The sequence below is a fragment of the Aspergillus foveolatus genome (genome assembly GCF_047715535.1).
Source record: "Aspergillus foveolatus strain CBS 279.81 unplaced genomic scaffold BDW70scaffold_85, whole genome shotgun sequence".
Lineage (NCBI taxonomy): Eukaryota > Fungi > Ascomycota > Eurotiomycetes > Eurotiales > Aspergillaceae > Aspergillus > Aspergillus foveolatus.
The window spans coordinates 62,577-77,515 of NW_027396149.1; the positions used below are offsets into that span (position 1 = coordinate 62,577).

A 14,939-nucleotide genomic window follows, 5' to 3' on the forward strand; every position below is an offset into this window, starting at 1 on the left:
TGCTCTGGGGGCCTAAAAGGGGAGCTGCTGCATGGGGCTGGAGCCCGGCGAGGAGTGTCCTCAGCTCTACCATCTGCCTGCGATGGTGCGATTGGTGGATTTTGCAGACGTGAAAAAAGGCTAGATACCTTCAGCACTACCGATTGAGTCAGGAAGCCATTGTTGGAGATTGTAGACATCGCATTGGCTCGCTCGCAAGCGACACTCCAGCCCTCCCGCGATCCCGCCGCCACGCTGATTATGCATAAGCCCTGCTGAAAGTAAAGAATCCTGCGTGTGCTTTCCCTTATAGACGTTGGGGGGCGGCACGCGGGTGTACTCTGGAGGCAAGCTGGCTTGATGTGTCTTTTCTGCCTCGTCTCGATCATGAACGGTGCCCCACGCCTCGACGCCTCACAGCATATCCCCTTTCAGTACGCGCCTCCCAAACGCGTCGAGCGCCAGGCCTGTGATCGGTGCCACGGACACAAGGTCCGATGCACACGAGCCCCGAGCGGGCGTTCTTGCGTCCGGTGCCAGCGCGCGGGTGCAACCTGCGTCTATAGCTCTCCCGTCAAGAGGGCAGCGGCCACTAAAGGCGAAGGCACCGCCAGCTCCTACACCAGCGCCAGCAACGGCAACAATGTCCGAGATCCTCTGCACACCTCCCCTCCAGCATCCCAGGACCGAGCCCGACGGCGCACTGCCTCCTTCACCACCCATAGCAGCATCCCTGACGAGGCCGACCGCCAGACACAACCAATGGCCTACCTGCATCACCCGCAACACTTATCCCAGCAGCACCAGCACCCACCGGGCCCCTGGCTGAATACAGGTCTCCTCACCCCACTCGCCGGAGACTTTGAAACCGCCTTTCCGACCTTCGTTGCGGGCTTTCCGCCTGCCACGGCGGCGCAGCAGCTTCCCAGAGGGCTGGGTCCGGGGTCGGACACGGCGCCCCGATCCCACTGCGGCAGCCGCAGCAGCAACACGAGCCTGATGGATAGTATTCTGGCCGAGGACCACCTTAACCAGACCCATCTCCGACCGGAGCAGCCGTTTTCTTTTTCCTCTTTCCCACACGAGTGGCAGGCGCCCTTTCCGCATGAACTGGACTTTCTCAACGAGCCGCATGCCGCCGCTGCGCCTCTGAGCCCCGATATGAGCGCCACCACCAGCAGTGACAAGCCCTCGGCGCCGGAACAGTTCACGCAGAATGGTCAAAGGCCGAATCTGCAGTCTGCAGATGAGAGCATACAGAATCTCTTTCATCTCCACCTCACCCTCCATCGACGGGGGCGGTCCTCTTCCACCGGTTCTTCAACAGCTGGCTCGTCTATGTCGCCGCCACCATCTTCTTCTACCAATACAAATACAACGCCAGAGACTGCAGCCACCCATCTGGTCGAATCTTCTCAGTCCCTCATCGCCATCATCCACACGCTCTCGCTGCACCATCATGAAAATCAACTCGAGATAGACGGGCCCATAGCCCTTTCCTTAGTCGCTTGTTACATTCAACTTCTTCTTCTTTATGACAACTGCGCTTCAACACATAGCTCCAGTAGTTCCGGACGGGGAAGTGATCAAGGGGGAGGTGGGGGAGGGAACGGAACAGGAGTGTCTCTCGCACCTCCCTCGTTACCAGCTCTGGAAGCTGGACTCAAGGTCCAACTCGCAATGCATTTACTTACGAGACTCAGTCAGGGACTGAGAGGGTTGCTGGCTGTTTGTAGAGATGTATTTCCGGCCTCGGCGGCAGCTTCTCTTTCATCTTCAGCTCCGGCGTCAGGGTCGGGATTTGCATCGGGTCATGGAAACAGCGTCCCACGCCCTCAGCATCGCGGCCAGGATCCTGCTGCATCGGCCACACGCGGACCACCCCTACCTGACAATATGGGTCTCCAACTTTCCGGGCCTGTCGAGGTCCTTTTGCGCGGGTTAGGCGGGTACGAGGCCGCCCTGGGCGGAAAACTAAACGAAGTCGTGGCGGGGTTGATGAGGCGGGATTATTTCTGATGTATATCTAGAGAGTAGATCTAGAAATAGAAAGACGAAGACTTTATATACTCTTTGTCGATGTCGATGTCGATCCTGTCGGATGTGTGCGGGTGGCTGGTTGGTTGCCTCCTCGTCTGTGCGAGCGGCCTAGTCCGCTCCGAAGGAATCGAGTAGGGCTGGCTGGCTGGCTGGCTGGCTGGCTAGCGGGACTTTGCCGCACACACTGTCGCGGCATCTGGTGGTCTCGTGCTCATTTATCGGGTTGTTTCCTGGAATGGGAATATCCTGCGATCTCAATGTACGGTATAGTCGGTGATATATTTTTGAGTTGTTTGTGTGGTCAGTTGACAGGCCAGAGTGTACTAGGCACATTTCGGGGATTCTTATAATGGGAAGGATGAGGAGAGAACAAATCTCAATCGGAAATCTTGGCTATATATATCTTGCTACCATTCCGTGGAACGGGACGATTGCATGATTACAGCCAGGCTCCCCCTCCACGGACATGCACCTGCAAGCTGTTCCGCGGCCCGAAAGTGAAGGGTGACTGCCTGACATTGCCGGGTACGTGGCCCCGAGTCCGTGTTTTCCGCCGAAGATGCAGCCCTAAGTCCGCTTACTACGCGCATAATGTGGATCCCGGAAAGGCGATTGTACCCGCAGCCAGAGTGACATGTAAGAGATAAATATATAACAAAGTCGATGCATTGCATTGATATACTCCTGCATCTAGTACAGATAACTGGGTTTAAGCACCATCGGGCCCATCCCTCTTCTGCACCCAATACGCCGCACTCCCCGGGTTCCCCTTGAGGAATTTCTGCCCCTCCTCCCACGTCCGGCTCTGCGTCGGCCCCATCCACCGCTCCCTCGTCTCATCCAACCCGCTTTCAATATCCCAACCCCGTCCACCCTCCACATACACCGACTTCCCGTTCCCCTCCTCTCCCAACGCCGCAAGCCCCGCGATGACCTTCGCGACATCCTCGGCGCTGTTCACGGGGAGGCCCGCGCGCTGCCACGCGCCCGCGAGGTCGTCGACCATTACCGTGCTCGTCATCCAAGGACAGACGGCGCTGACGTTGATTTTGTGTGTTGTGGGCAGGGAGGTGCGCAGCGAGCGTGTGAGGCCCAATATTCCGTGCTTTGAGGCGCCGTACACGGGGAGGCCTGGGGATTCAGTGAAGCCAGCGATGGAGCTGACGAGGATGAGCGATTTCTCGGGTTCGTCGTCGCCAGTGGGGTCTTGCCCTTCTTTGAGATAGACGGCGGCGATTCGGGCGAAGTAGAGTGTGCCCAGGAGGTTGACGTTTAATGTGCCTGGGTCAGGAACCTGCCCTCACAGTTAGCCAACAACATTGATTGCTTTTGGAAGAGAACAGATGGGATACACTCACCTTCTCAAGACTCTCCAAAGTCTCACTCGGATGGAACCAACTCCCCTGCTCGTCGACGCCCGCAATCGCAAATGCATGATCGACGCGTCCGTAATTCTGATATGCGTCTTTGAATAGGGCCAGGGTTGAGGCATAGCTCATTACGTCTGTCGCGACGAACCGCACGCGCTCTTTATCCTGGTACGAGGCTGCGACTCTCTCGCCCGCTTCGACGTCGCGGTCGCCGAAGACTATTGATGCGCCGTGTTCGTACAGCAGGGAAACTGTTGCAGCTCCAATGCCATTTGCTCCGCCTATATGTATCGTGGTTTGTTAGCTACAATGGCTTGGGATTATGGATGGATTGGTGGTAGAGGCGCAACCTGTAAGTACAACGACCTTGGAATCAAGAGCGAAGAAGAGCATTGGCTCTGGATCGAAGCGCGCCATGTTGGGCAATGATGCTGATGTTGATTATACCAGGAGAAGTACGTCGTGTGTTTTTTTTTGTGTCTCTCTAACAAACGTCTGCCTAGGTACCGCTTCGCTATGCAAACTGCACATTTCTCCAAGGTACTACAGAACAACCAGAAACCAACAACAAAGCTCCAATTAGCTGACAATCTATCGGTACGTCATCCTCCTCACACTCCTCCAATTGAAGGACTTACCCCTCACCACGTTCCGCCTGCGGACAAAATCGACTTGAATTAATGCAGCCCTATCTAAAAACAGAGTGACGGGTAGGCGAGCTGGGGTCCACCGCGACCCGCCCAACGGCCCCCAAATCCACTCGTCGTTCCTTCGACGCCTTATGACGGGCTGGACCATGCCGAGCGTGCTCGGCGCTCGCAAGACCCCTGTCTCCAGCTGCTGCAAGATTCGGCTCTGCAGTGACGGCCGGAGGACTAGCGGGTAAATTCTCCTCGGAGTCTATCTCCGCTCGCTTATTTTCAGGTTCCCATCCTGCAGCCGAGATTTTGCCGTTATTCAGCTACATATGCAGATGAGAATAAGTACGATTGTCGGTGGGTCATCGCATCGGCGCACTGACATATCGGTGGATCAGCGTTGCAGTGGCAGTGGAAGTGCGCAGTCAGTGCGCACACGCCGCACAGGCCGCACAGGGCTGGCACTCGCAACAGCGTCGGCGTCGGCGCTTGGCTTCAAATCCTTCCTTCTTGGCTTTTACTCTATAGGATTTAGGGCTGCGCGACCTGACTCAAGCATATTAAATGCCGAGTCGCTGTCCGTGTCCTGGTCCGTGTCCGAGATCCGTGTCCGTGTCTTGGAGTCTTGGTATAAGGCTTGGAATTTGCTCTTGAAACGTCCTTAATCTGGTGACGCCGATGGATGCGCATGGTATGATATCTTCGTATTCGGAGATCCCCGGGTCAGAGAGGGTCGGAACTCCGTGGATTCTCATCTGGCCAGAGCATGGTCGACATTGTAGGAGAACTCACGCCAACGCCTGTCTCCAACGCTCGTAAACAGCTTGCTGAGAGTATCGTTCTCTATCTTCCTGTCGCGGAACAAATCGTTTCTCATCGGTATAGTGGGGGCCTAGGCGACAGACATATAAATATACCTCAGTGCCGCGAGAGAGAGACAGTTCGAGAGACCAGATGCCACCAAGCAGCACCACCAGACATGCACATAACAATGGACAACACCACGACCTTCCATCTAGCACCGTCTCCGCACCGACTACTTGATTGCAGGCATGGATCAGTGACACAGCGCTATCGTGAACTTGACTCGCTACACTCAAGCTCTGGACTCTTAACTATTCACAAAATGTATGGCGAGAGGCTCTGCTAACGGATAAGAGATAGTAAGGAGCCGGATGATGATTAGAGATACTGCGTAATGTAGATACCAACGGTTCAGCTGGACCCTTCCAAGGCACGTAGACTGTTATGGGTTGAACCCCAGAATAACGGCTCAGGCGTGGCCTTCGCTGCTATATAAGGCGCTAGATCCAACTGATCATTCTGATCAGTTGTCTTGTACCTTTTTAGTCAAGCGGTCTGACCTATACTAGTGTGACGAGCTACACCCGAACTCTTGATTCGAGCATTGCCCGAATTGCGACGAGCCGGATAAGCCGGACATGCTGGGCATGATCAACATGATCAACAACACGATCAACAACATGATCAACAGGATTAACAAGATCAACGTGATCAACATGATCAACGCGACCAACGTGACCAATATGCTCGATACTTATCAACACGCTCGGAGTTCAATGGTCCGAGCTTGCTACCAAGCTTGCAATTCAAACAAAGCATATGTAATAGACGGAGTCGTAGGACAGGAGGAATCAATCAATATAGCAGAAAGAATCGTATCAAATACTTGAATCAAGGACTCAGTAAGTACAGAAGACTGAAGCTTGAAGAATCCAAGAATTTGAGGGTTCTTCATCCATTTATATACATATGAGGATCTGTCGAGGAGTATTCCATAACTCCATCTCGGAGTAATACAAACTCCACTTGTATGATTGATACCGAGCTCGATATCTGTTTCTCCGTGAGGTCAAAGATACTCCGATAGAGAGGTGGGGAATTCCTATTACAATGTCACCATTCAATCATCCCAGTATGGATGGATTCAAACAGACAGAGATGCTTGGTTCATTGCAACCTGACGCGTCTGCTGCATTTTCTCTTAGACCAGACACACTTCCGGTGGTTCTCACTTTGTCCAAATCCCATCGCAAGGTGAATTTGTCGGCACGAGCTAAATAGCTACACTCCGACAGATTTCAGTTCTGGGACGCGTAAGACCGTGGACAGAGATGATTCTGACTCAACTAGCGGCGAATTTATGCTTGATCCAACCAGGAGGGTTGTATCATCCTCGGGGCTCAAATCCAACGACAAGTAATTTCGTGTCTATGGCTGGCAGAGTGTACGTTCTTTTCACATCAAACGCAGCATGGGATCCCTGTCTATAGGCTATTCGCTTCACTCTGTGGAAGTGAGGGGCTGTTTGTTGTTTGATTGCTTCAGCCTCAGCCTCACCAGATAAAAGGTCGCTCATCACGCAGTGACAGAGACGTCTAATTCTCTTTCAACAGGAGAGGTTGAAATATCTCACTTCGGATTTTGGTCTCAAATCATGTCTTTGGCTGCAGACCCTCCCACGTCAGTCACAATATACATCAATGTCGGGCGTAAAGCCCTGAAAGAAGGGGACCAGCCGATTGACGCTTCGACGTTCAAGCGTCGTTCTTTCTTGCCATCAGATCAATCCTCGATCGGCACTCATCTCCGTCTGCAATTAAATTTCTGCTCGTCCCAGAATCGCGTCCTTATCATGAACGCATTATCAGAGTAGACATATACATCTGCCTGGTTGAATACGATATGGATGAGCAGGATGAGAAATGGCTAGAAGAATATACTCGGAACGGCGAGAAGACCAGTTTGAACCAATCAAGCCCGCCATCTTCTAAGTCACAATGACCAAAACTGGGAAGGATGGCACAGTTTGGAGAAACGGATCCCAAAACCGAATCCCAGGCCTCCACAAACCCTGCGCCCTCGGTCAAGCTCGGCTGCATCTGTTAACGGCGAAATGACAGGCCCTTGAGAGAATCAAGACACGAAATGCGCCATCTGTGGTGATGATGACAAAAACGCCAACGTGCACTTTGATATGCACAGGCACCACGCATCATATGACGGCTAGGGCCGCTTCTACATGAACCTAGCACAATCTCTCAGCCACAGCAAATCGCCGCCATCACTGCCCCCGATTCGCCCTGGCGTCGCTGCTCTGTGTGCATCTGAAAACGCCGGCGGACTGCGCTGGAGTTGGCCATGCCCTATAGCCCATATTCATTGCTTGCGTCTAGCCATTTTTTTTCCTCATGCTGTTCCCAGCAGGGATTCTTATAATCCTTCCATTAATCTGGGCAATCTCGAAGAAGTGAAGAAGCAGTCTTCGTCTGCTATGTGCACCTAACGTCAACGTCAACTGCTGCTGGCATACTATCAGTGCACTGATGAGTGGTATCTTATTAGAATAAACGGCAGTTGTGGTCCCGAAACCCTAAGATCAGATAGGTGTGAATCACCAAGACAATACTGGCCGCACAGCATTAATGCTCGCTATAGAGCGGAGAAACGACGAAGTATATCAACCTCACCATTGAAAATGTTAAGAGAACGCGGTGGACTATGCACTGAAGCCAGGTAACTCAAAGACATTGGGAGGTTTCAGAAAAAGCTTAGCCGGCCCTATCCATAATGTGCGCATCTAGTGCGTAGGCACGAGGACGCAGCCGAAAAGTAAGGTAAGGATCAGATAGATTGCTTTGCGGCTTGGGCATATCAATGTGCCAGTGGTCAATCGGCACCTGGAACTGTCAAGGCACAAAGTGTTCGACTAACGAAACCTTTTTCTTAGAACCCAAGCTTTCTGAATCTATTGGGCCTACTGGCTGTTGAAGTTTTCGATAGTCGTCACCAATGGCTGCACATCAGCTTGGAGCCAAAATATGTCTCAGATGCCAATGGAACAAGCGATATCTAGGATTTCAAGAATTATGGTCTTTTTGGCACCTACCAGAGTCTATCATGCATACCACTTTATGGTCCGGTATTGGCCTTAGGCGTTAGCATCAGGGTGACTAGCAGGCTGCCTGCTACGCCCTTTCCCTCAATTCGAGGCCCAGAGACCGAAATCACATCTCATTGACTTGCATATTGGTTCTGATTTATCTTACGTTACTCTATTATGTCGGCGTTCAGTGTTTGATGCGACATGTGCGCAGATGACTTCGTTTGGCCGGTCAATCGGGCAATGCAGGTGGGTAAATTTCGTATTTCTTCGCAGGGGAAGAGAATCCCGGATGATTCCGCATACGAGCGGAAGGAGGTGACCAGGCGAAAAACGTCGAGGACAGTCGACACCAGCGCTACAGTGCCGAGCGCGAGGCCGAAGGGGTCCATGGTTATCGAACAAGATACAATGCTGGTTGGATCACCTCCGTGCGAAGGTCTACGTTCTCGTCAGGTGCACCGTCGCGAGCTGGTCACGCCAAGCGACAAGACAACAGGCAGTGCAGCGTCTCGGCGCAGCGCACGAAGGAGGGGTACCTTGGCAGTGAGGGATGCGCTCCTATAAGACCATGCGCTGCATGGTGGAGCCCCAGGGCGACTCATCTCCAGCAGGAGCTGTTCGAAATGGATTCCTCAACGTACAGCTATACAGACACTCCGTCCAGCTATGGAACGCGCATCACAACTACATTCGTCCCCCCACAACTGGGTGCACGACGCCGTGCAGACCACTATGACCTCTTCCTCCTCATCCAGGACATGCTTCGCACGGACAGGAGTGCCATCCTCGAGTTTCCCAGCGACAACTTTGGCCGTGAGGGCGAATGGAACTTTGGTATCGGAGCGGGAGGGTTCTCGTCCGTCTCGCGCAAAATCGCAAAGACGCGCTGGGGCAAGCGGAGCGTGATGGCGTACAAGCGCCTCCGGCCGGTATTTGATTCGGACGGCAAGATTGACGACGCGGCTGCGCTGGAACAGTTTGTCGATGAGCTCGGGGTTCTTTCTGTCCCCGATGTTCGATGCCATCCAAACATCAACCGGCTGAGGGGCGTCGCGTTCGAAACCCAGCCGCATCGCCTGGACGGCAGCCTCTTCCCTGTTATGATATCCGACCCTTCTTCTCTCGGAAATCTGTTGAGTTTCATCAGGGACCCCGTTCGTATGGCCGAGGGGCCGTATTGGGAGTTCTGCGATGACGTCGCCCGTGGCTTGCAGGTGCTACATAAAAACAACTTCATCCACGGCGATGTCAAATGCGAGAATGTCCTAGTCTTTCCCTGTAGGAGAGTCCAGGAGCGCAGCTTTGTTGCCAAGCTGACTGATTTTGGCTGCTCAATAACTCTCGATGCGATAGAGGTTGGTGCCTACACTAGACTAAGAGGCGCCTCGCCCCCATACGATGCCCCAGAGTCGGACTCGATGATCCAGCGGGACCTTCTTCCCGCCACTGACATGTATTCCTATGGCCTCCTGGTCTGGAGGGTCGCAACAGACGGGGCTGATCCGTTTAAGCACGCAAGGTATCGCGCGTCAGAGGGAGAAGGCGTGCTAGGTCGGATTCGAGAGGACAAGCGGACAGAGACAACCCTGAGTATGGCCTTGGAGGCTATATATGATCCAGACCTTGGCCTCGATTCTGATACGGCCAATAGCGTGGGCGAACTCCTCACGGTCGCTCTGGCCTCCGATCCAACAGAGCGAGACATTGAGCGCATATTGGAGGTATTTGGGCGAGGAAACGTGTGGGTTTTTCCGGGCCCCATTCAACCTGCAGTGAACTAACTAAACGCCGATTCCCCGTTGAAGAATGCTGGAACGGCGCTGCTTCGGACTGACGGCTGCCAACGGTCGCTACCTGCGCAAATACATGGCCCAGGAAGCCAGGTTGGTCAGGCATTTGACACAAGTGGGATTTGGTCTGGCTGTTTGGAACAAGATGCCCCCAAAGGCCCATCATTACTACCATATCACGCACAAGCTGGGCGAGTTCAACGCCGACTTCCGCGGCTTTGGGGTGTCCAGACTGCCTCCGACAGCGGAGTCTCTCAGGGAGGCCCTGTTGGCGATCGAGAATGTATACCTCTCGTGCGGCAAGCCTATACCATCGGTAGCCGACTCTGGCCCAACGCCGCCGGCTGGCTCCGATGCCATGCTATCAGTCTCGGCTGTAGACAACTTGGTTGCTGGTTGTCACAATGCCCTTGCTGTCGCCTCCACGTGTGACAGTCTCCAAGAATTCGATCGACTCGTCGACGGTAGGGATCCAGTATGAACTCACAGTGGCGCATCTGACGCGTATCGTGTAGCTCTTCAGTCAGCAATTCACAAGTTCAGACGAACATGCAGATCCATGGGGGAACTGCTGCGCGCTGTTGCGGATCCTACTCGAGAGCTTTCGGACGAGCCCTCAGACCTGGAGGTGGGTATCCCACACTAAATAGGCTCACTAGATCACAGCTAATAAGACTTTGCGCTCAAGCAAAGTTCCCACGCACACACTAGCCTGTACGACAGGCCAGGCGGGCTGGGAGACGCGGATGCGACGCTCATGACGCACGAGGATTTGCCCAATCCGTCTCCGGGCTATGGAAGGGTGACTGGCCCCATATCACGTTGGTTTAGACATGATTCTGACCCGCTTAGTCTTCCACTTTGGACTTTCACCTCCTATCCACTTGCCGGGTCCCCGACACGCTAAGAAAGCAGCTATGGAAGGACATTTTAGCTCGCGCCCCATCAGAGGATCCCTCGGGCGGGGTTACCAGTATAGAACGGGCAATATGCCATGGCGCTGGGTTTGGGACGGAGCAAAGCTACCTCGAGTGTCTCGCAATCCTCCAACAGCAGTGCGATAGAGCGTCTCAGCCAGCACAAAATGCGGTCGTGTCGATCTATGAAGCCCTTGGCTTCCAGATCCCTGAGAATGTGACGGCAGCTGAATGGTACAAGAGGAGACACGCTTGCAGCTCCGATTCAGCGTCAGCTACGGCTAGTCGTGACCAAATAGTACGAGGCTTGGGTAATCTGGACCTCGCGCATGCCCCTGTGGACGACGACTTTGCCTTGTTAGCGGCTTGCCGGTTGGGAAATCTGAGCGTACTCCACGCTATACTAGCGGATAGCCCGGACTGCAGTCACCGAAACAGGTTGGGCGAGTCAGTTCTGCATTGGATTTGGAAGCTGGATCCTGTTTCCATCGACACTCTTTTGCCGCGCCTTGTTCGTCGCGGTGCGGATATAAATGCCACCGCGTATGAGAACCCATCTTTTGCCTCCCATAGCTATTTCCCCATGGTGCCTGGGACCGCGCTCCACCGTGCGGTGGCACAAAAGAATCAAGCCGCGGTGTCCGCGTTGCTCCGTCACGGCGCGGCCATGGACCAAGAGGTAGGCCCTGTGTTTTTCCACAATGGCCAAACCCGACGCATGGACCCGGTCCAGCTGGCCTGTACGTGGCATGACGTGGGTATTGTCGAGACGCTCCTTGACGCAAACCCGTGGTACCCCCTCAATGCAGACGAGACTGGAAGGGTTGGATTGCTCTACTTTGCGATCCAGTGCCAGAATATCGTTCTCAGGATGGCACGACATGGGTCAAACCACTATACAGCTATGGCGGCTACTCTGGAGCTTCTCATCCGCCGGGGATGCACCACAGACGTGGACTCCACTGGCCTCACGGCGCTACAACTAGCCGTGGAGGCTCAGCCGTCCGATGTGCTTGAATACATAATTGCAGATGGGACTCTAGTGTCAGATGTCAATGAACTTGTTGGCGGCAAGAGCGCTCTGCATCGCGCTATTGCGCTTGGAGACCGGGAAAAGTTCGACCTGCTCCTGGAACACGGAGCCAACGTCATGCAGGCTCCTACCAGTGGAAGTATCCTAGATTTTGCGGTGCAAGTGGCCCCGGGGCATGACTACTTCGTGAAGAGGATAGTGGAGATTGGAGGAGATAGGGTCACGGAGCGCGACAAGAACTGCGCCCTCAAACCGGCCTTGATGGAGGGTCAATGGGGCCTTGCAGACTACCTTCTCGGAATTGGTTCGAGCATCAACGGATACACCACGCTGGAGTCATCGGTATCAGCACCCCAGTCGACCGTCTTCGGTGACCTTCTGAACATCGATTCCGTTACGGCGGAGCTCCAGATACTTGAGAGGATTCTTCCTCTGGCGGAGAAGCATGGCCAGCAGCCTCGGTTCATGGTCACGCCCAGCTACCGCAGATCCGCTCTCCACGCCGCAGCTGCCCAGCTGTTTGTTCACCAAAAGGCCGAGGCGACGCGCATCTACACTGTACTGCTGGACATCTTCCCCGGAAAACATCACCTCGAAGCCCGGAACCTCCAAGGCTGGACTCCCCTGCAATCCGCCATCTCCTTTCGCAACGCAGTCGCCGTGCAGCTCCTCATAGACGCCGGCGCCGATGTCAACGCGATGAGCCTCATTGAACACACGCCGGCGGGCCCTTCGACCAAGGACCTCGTCTTCGCCCAGCTCTTCTCGCGCGAACAGGTCTACCGCCTCGACATCGAAACTCGCGACGAGGCCGACCGCGCCCTTGAGCAGATCATCGCAATATACCGCACCGACCCGCGGGCACGCCTCGCAAAGCGAAGCACGACCCTCCGCGCTGAGCAGCGCCTCGCCGCTCCGCCGCGCGACAGGCGCGTCATGGACTTTGTGCAGGTCCTCTCCCTCCTCCCTTGGCAACTGCCGCACCGCGGGCACGAGATCGCAGCAAATTATATCGAGGCGGTGGCCGCAGGCGACGCGCGGCAAAGGGCGCGGCAAGGGGTTGAGGAGGTCGCGGGCGGTCCGCAGGGTGTGGCGCGGCTGGTGCAGTGGTCCGGCATTGAATGCGTACGGATCTTGCGGAACCAAGGGAGGAAGAGGTTGGAGATGCTGGGGCTTTGGGAGGATTATGCTAATGAGTAACTTGTTTCTTCTTGTGCGCAGTGAGCTTTTACCGTCACTGACTAGTACTGTTGCTACCTACATAGCCGATTATTCGCTCCATAGTTGTGGCGGGGTGATAAAATATGTCCAGATTGAGACAGGTGAGGCAAAAGCTGTCACAGGCTATGGCCTGGGTCTTGGTTATCGGCCATGCCCTCAACCAGTAGAACATTCTAGGAGGGTGGACAGAATCTGATGGAAGCTTAGGAGCATGTATATAGAGGGAGAAGAAGGCCTACCTTCATACTTCTTCTCCAAGCTTGTGATACTCGTGAATACAGGTAGACTTGTTAAACCACGGGTTGGGTCGGGTTTTCAGCATACCCTGATCCGCCCGGCGGGTTTTTGGAGCGGATCAGTAAATAAGCAACCCGCCCATGGATTATCGAAAAAACTACAATCCAAACCAAAAACCCCATAAACCCCGCCAAGCATAACGCTAACCATATATGGTTAGATTGGGTCAGTGGGGCTATAACCTACCCAAAAACCCCATAGCCCAGAGCATAAAAAATTCAACTTGGTTAGATTCTACTAGCATTGAGATCTCGACAGAGAGATAGAGTAGGTAATCTTGTTCTGTAAATATCATGAATTTATTATTTCAGACTAAAAGAGGGTGCACAACTAGGATTATAAAAACTAAGATTATAGACTATGGATATAATGTACATGTAAATTTAAGAAGACAGTGTAAACTAACTAAGTTAGTTTCTCTTCTTGAATTGTTTTCCCCCCTTCTTTCCATGGGCTTGCTCCTCCAGAGTATGCTTAGACCTCGGCACCACCCGCCCACGGGTCACCCACGGGTTACCTTCACCCACCCATGGGTGAGAGGTTCTCACCCGTCACCCAAACCCACATACCCATGGGTGTAATAGACGGAGTCGTAGGACAGGAGGAATCAATCAATATAGCAGAAAGAATCGTATCAAATACTTGAATCAAGGACTCAGTAAGTACAGAAGACTGAAGCTTGAAGAATCCAAGAATTCGAGGGTTCTTCATCCATTTATATACATATGAGGATCTGTCGAGGAGTATTCCATAACTCCATCTCGGAGTAATACAAACTCCACTTGTATGATTGATACCGAGCTCGATATCTGTTTCTCCGTGAGGTCAAAGATACTCCGATAGAGAGGTGGGGAATTCCTATTACAATGGGTGACCATGGTTCACCCACGGGTCACCCACGACTCACCCGTCTTTGCATAATTTTCCATTTCGGGACAGATTTATATGCATAAAACTGATAAGCTAATCACGTATTCTACTGCTGTTTATAACCGTTCCAGTATTACATTGATTCTTGCAGATATATGCGTATATTCTCTGAGAAAAATAAGGAAATAGCTTTGTATTCTTTATCTTTTTAGATAATCAGGTCGAATCACCATGTATCTAACAGACTAGGTATTGTGGTGATAGTGGGCTCGAAACCACAATGAATGTTCAACCTTGAAGGGGGTTATATATATAATGCGTATCTTGCGGCAAAGGAGCTTCACAAGGTCTATATAAACTTTACTTCATGCACTTTGACAATTTCTTGAAAACATTATTAGATTCGAAGTTTTGAATTACTTTTCTTTTTACCACTGCTCTTTATCATCCACATAATACCCTTAAAAGGTTAAAGTCCTGATTAAGATGTATTCTCTACCTGACTACTTCAGAGATCAAAGATTTTGACTGCATTTTGCGGGGCATTGATGATCACGAAAAATCCACAGGGATGGGCTCACCCATGGGTCACCCAAGGGTTGCCTACAGGTGATGGCAGTTCTCATTGGTTTATCAATGGGTGACCCGTGGGTGACCTGATTATTCGGCCAATAAACTGCAGAAATGCAGTGGCTACGTTTCACAAGAAGAGATATAGTTGATTTAGCAAACTATCACCCTTTCTAGATCCTCGAGAGATAGTTCTTAAATGATTCCGTATGTTCTCTTTTCTAACTTATCTCTACCATAAAGGGATACTTTTTCCTAAAGTTGATTATGTCACAATTCACTCAGATGTCAGATGCATGCTCATCAT

At 52.8% G+C, this 14,939-nt stretch overlaps 6 protein-coding genes across 6 annotated transcripts; 3 read left to right on the forward strand and 3 right to left on the reverse strand.

The window, feature by feature from the left end:
• The first annotated feature begins 49 nt into the window (after positions 1-49).
• BDW70DRAFT_119427 (Zn(II)2Cys6 transcription factor domain-containing protein) lies at positions 50-2,063 on the forward strand. Its single transcript, XM_073734735.1, has one exon. The coding sequence runs from the start codon at positions 340-342 to the stop codon at positions 1,996-1,998; it is 1,659 nt and encodes a 552-aa protein (XP_073591834.1). The 5' UTR covers positions 50-339; the 3' UTR covers positions 1,999-2,063.
• An 848-nt stretch (positions 2,064-2,911) lies between these two features.
• On the forward strand, positions 2,912-3,865 carry BDW70DRAFT_144076 (uncharacterized protein). The gene is made up of 3 exons (XM_073738195.1): positions 2,912-3,313; positions 3,378-3,670; positions 3,740-3,865. The coding sequence occupies exon 1, from the start codon at positions 2,949-2,951 to the stop codon at positions 3,243-3,245; it is 297 nt and encodes a 98-aa protein (XP_073591835.1). The 5' UTR covers positions 2,912-2,948; the 3' UTR covers positions 3,246-3,313; positions 3,378-3,670; positions 3,740-3,865.
• On the reverse strand, positions 2,912-3,865 carry BDW70DRAFT_144077 (uncharacterized protein). The gene is made up of 2 exons (XM_073738196.1): positions 3,740-3,865; positions 2,912-3,670 (listed from the first exon to the last, which is right to left on the reverse strand). Exons 1-2 carry the CDS (start codon positions 3,804-3,806, stop codon positions 3,306-3,308), a joined length of 432 nt encoding a protein of 143 aa, XP_073591836.1. The 5' UTR covers positions 3,807-3,865; the 3' UTR covers positions 2,912-3,305.
• Positions 3,866-5,735: 1,870 nt separating this feature from the next.
• BDW70DRAFT_144080 (uncharacterized protein) lies at positions 5,736-5,944 on the reverse strand (the record flags this gene model as incomplete). Its single annotated transcript, XM_073738197.1, has 1 exon — positions 5,736-5,944. A coding segment is annotated over one exon (154 nt), but the record flags the coding sequence as incomplete, so codon positions are not given.
• Positions 5,945-8,440: 2,496 nt separating this feature from the next.
• Positions 8,441-12,990, forward strand: BDW70DRAFT_119529 (uncharacterized protein). The gene is made up of 5 exons (XM_073734738.1): positions 8,441-9,675; positions 9,740-10,188; positions 10,240-10,352; positions 10,413-10,526; positions 10,577-12,990. The coding sequence occupies exons 1-5, from the start codon at positions 8,558-8,560 to the stop codon at positions 12,872-12,874; spliced, it is 4,092 nt and encodes a 1,363-aa protein (XP_073591838.1). The 5' UTR covers positions 8,441-8,557; the 3' UTR covers positions 12,875-12,990.
• Positions 12,991-13,852: 862 nt separating this feature from the next.
• On the reverse strand, positions 13,853-14,061 carry BDW70DRAFT_144087 (uncharacterized protein; the record flags this gene model as incomplete). The annotated part of the gene is made up of 1 exon (XM_073738198.1): positions 13,853-14,061. A coding segment is annotated over one exon (154 nt), but the record flags the coding sequence as incomplete, so codon positions are not given.
• Between the last annotated feature and the right edge of the window lie 878 nt (positions 14,062-14,939).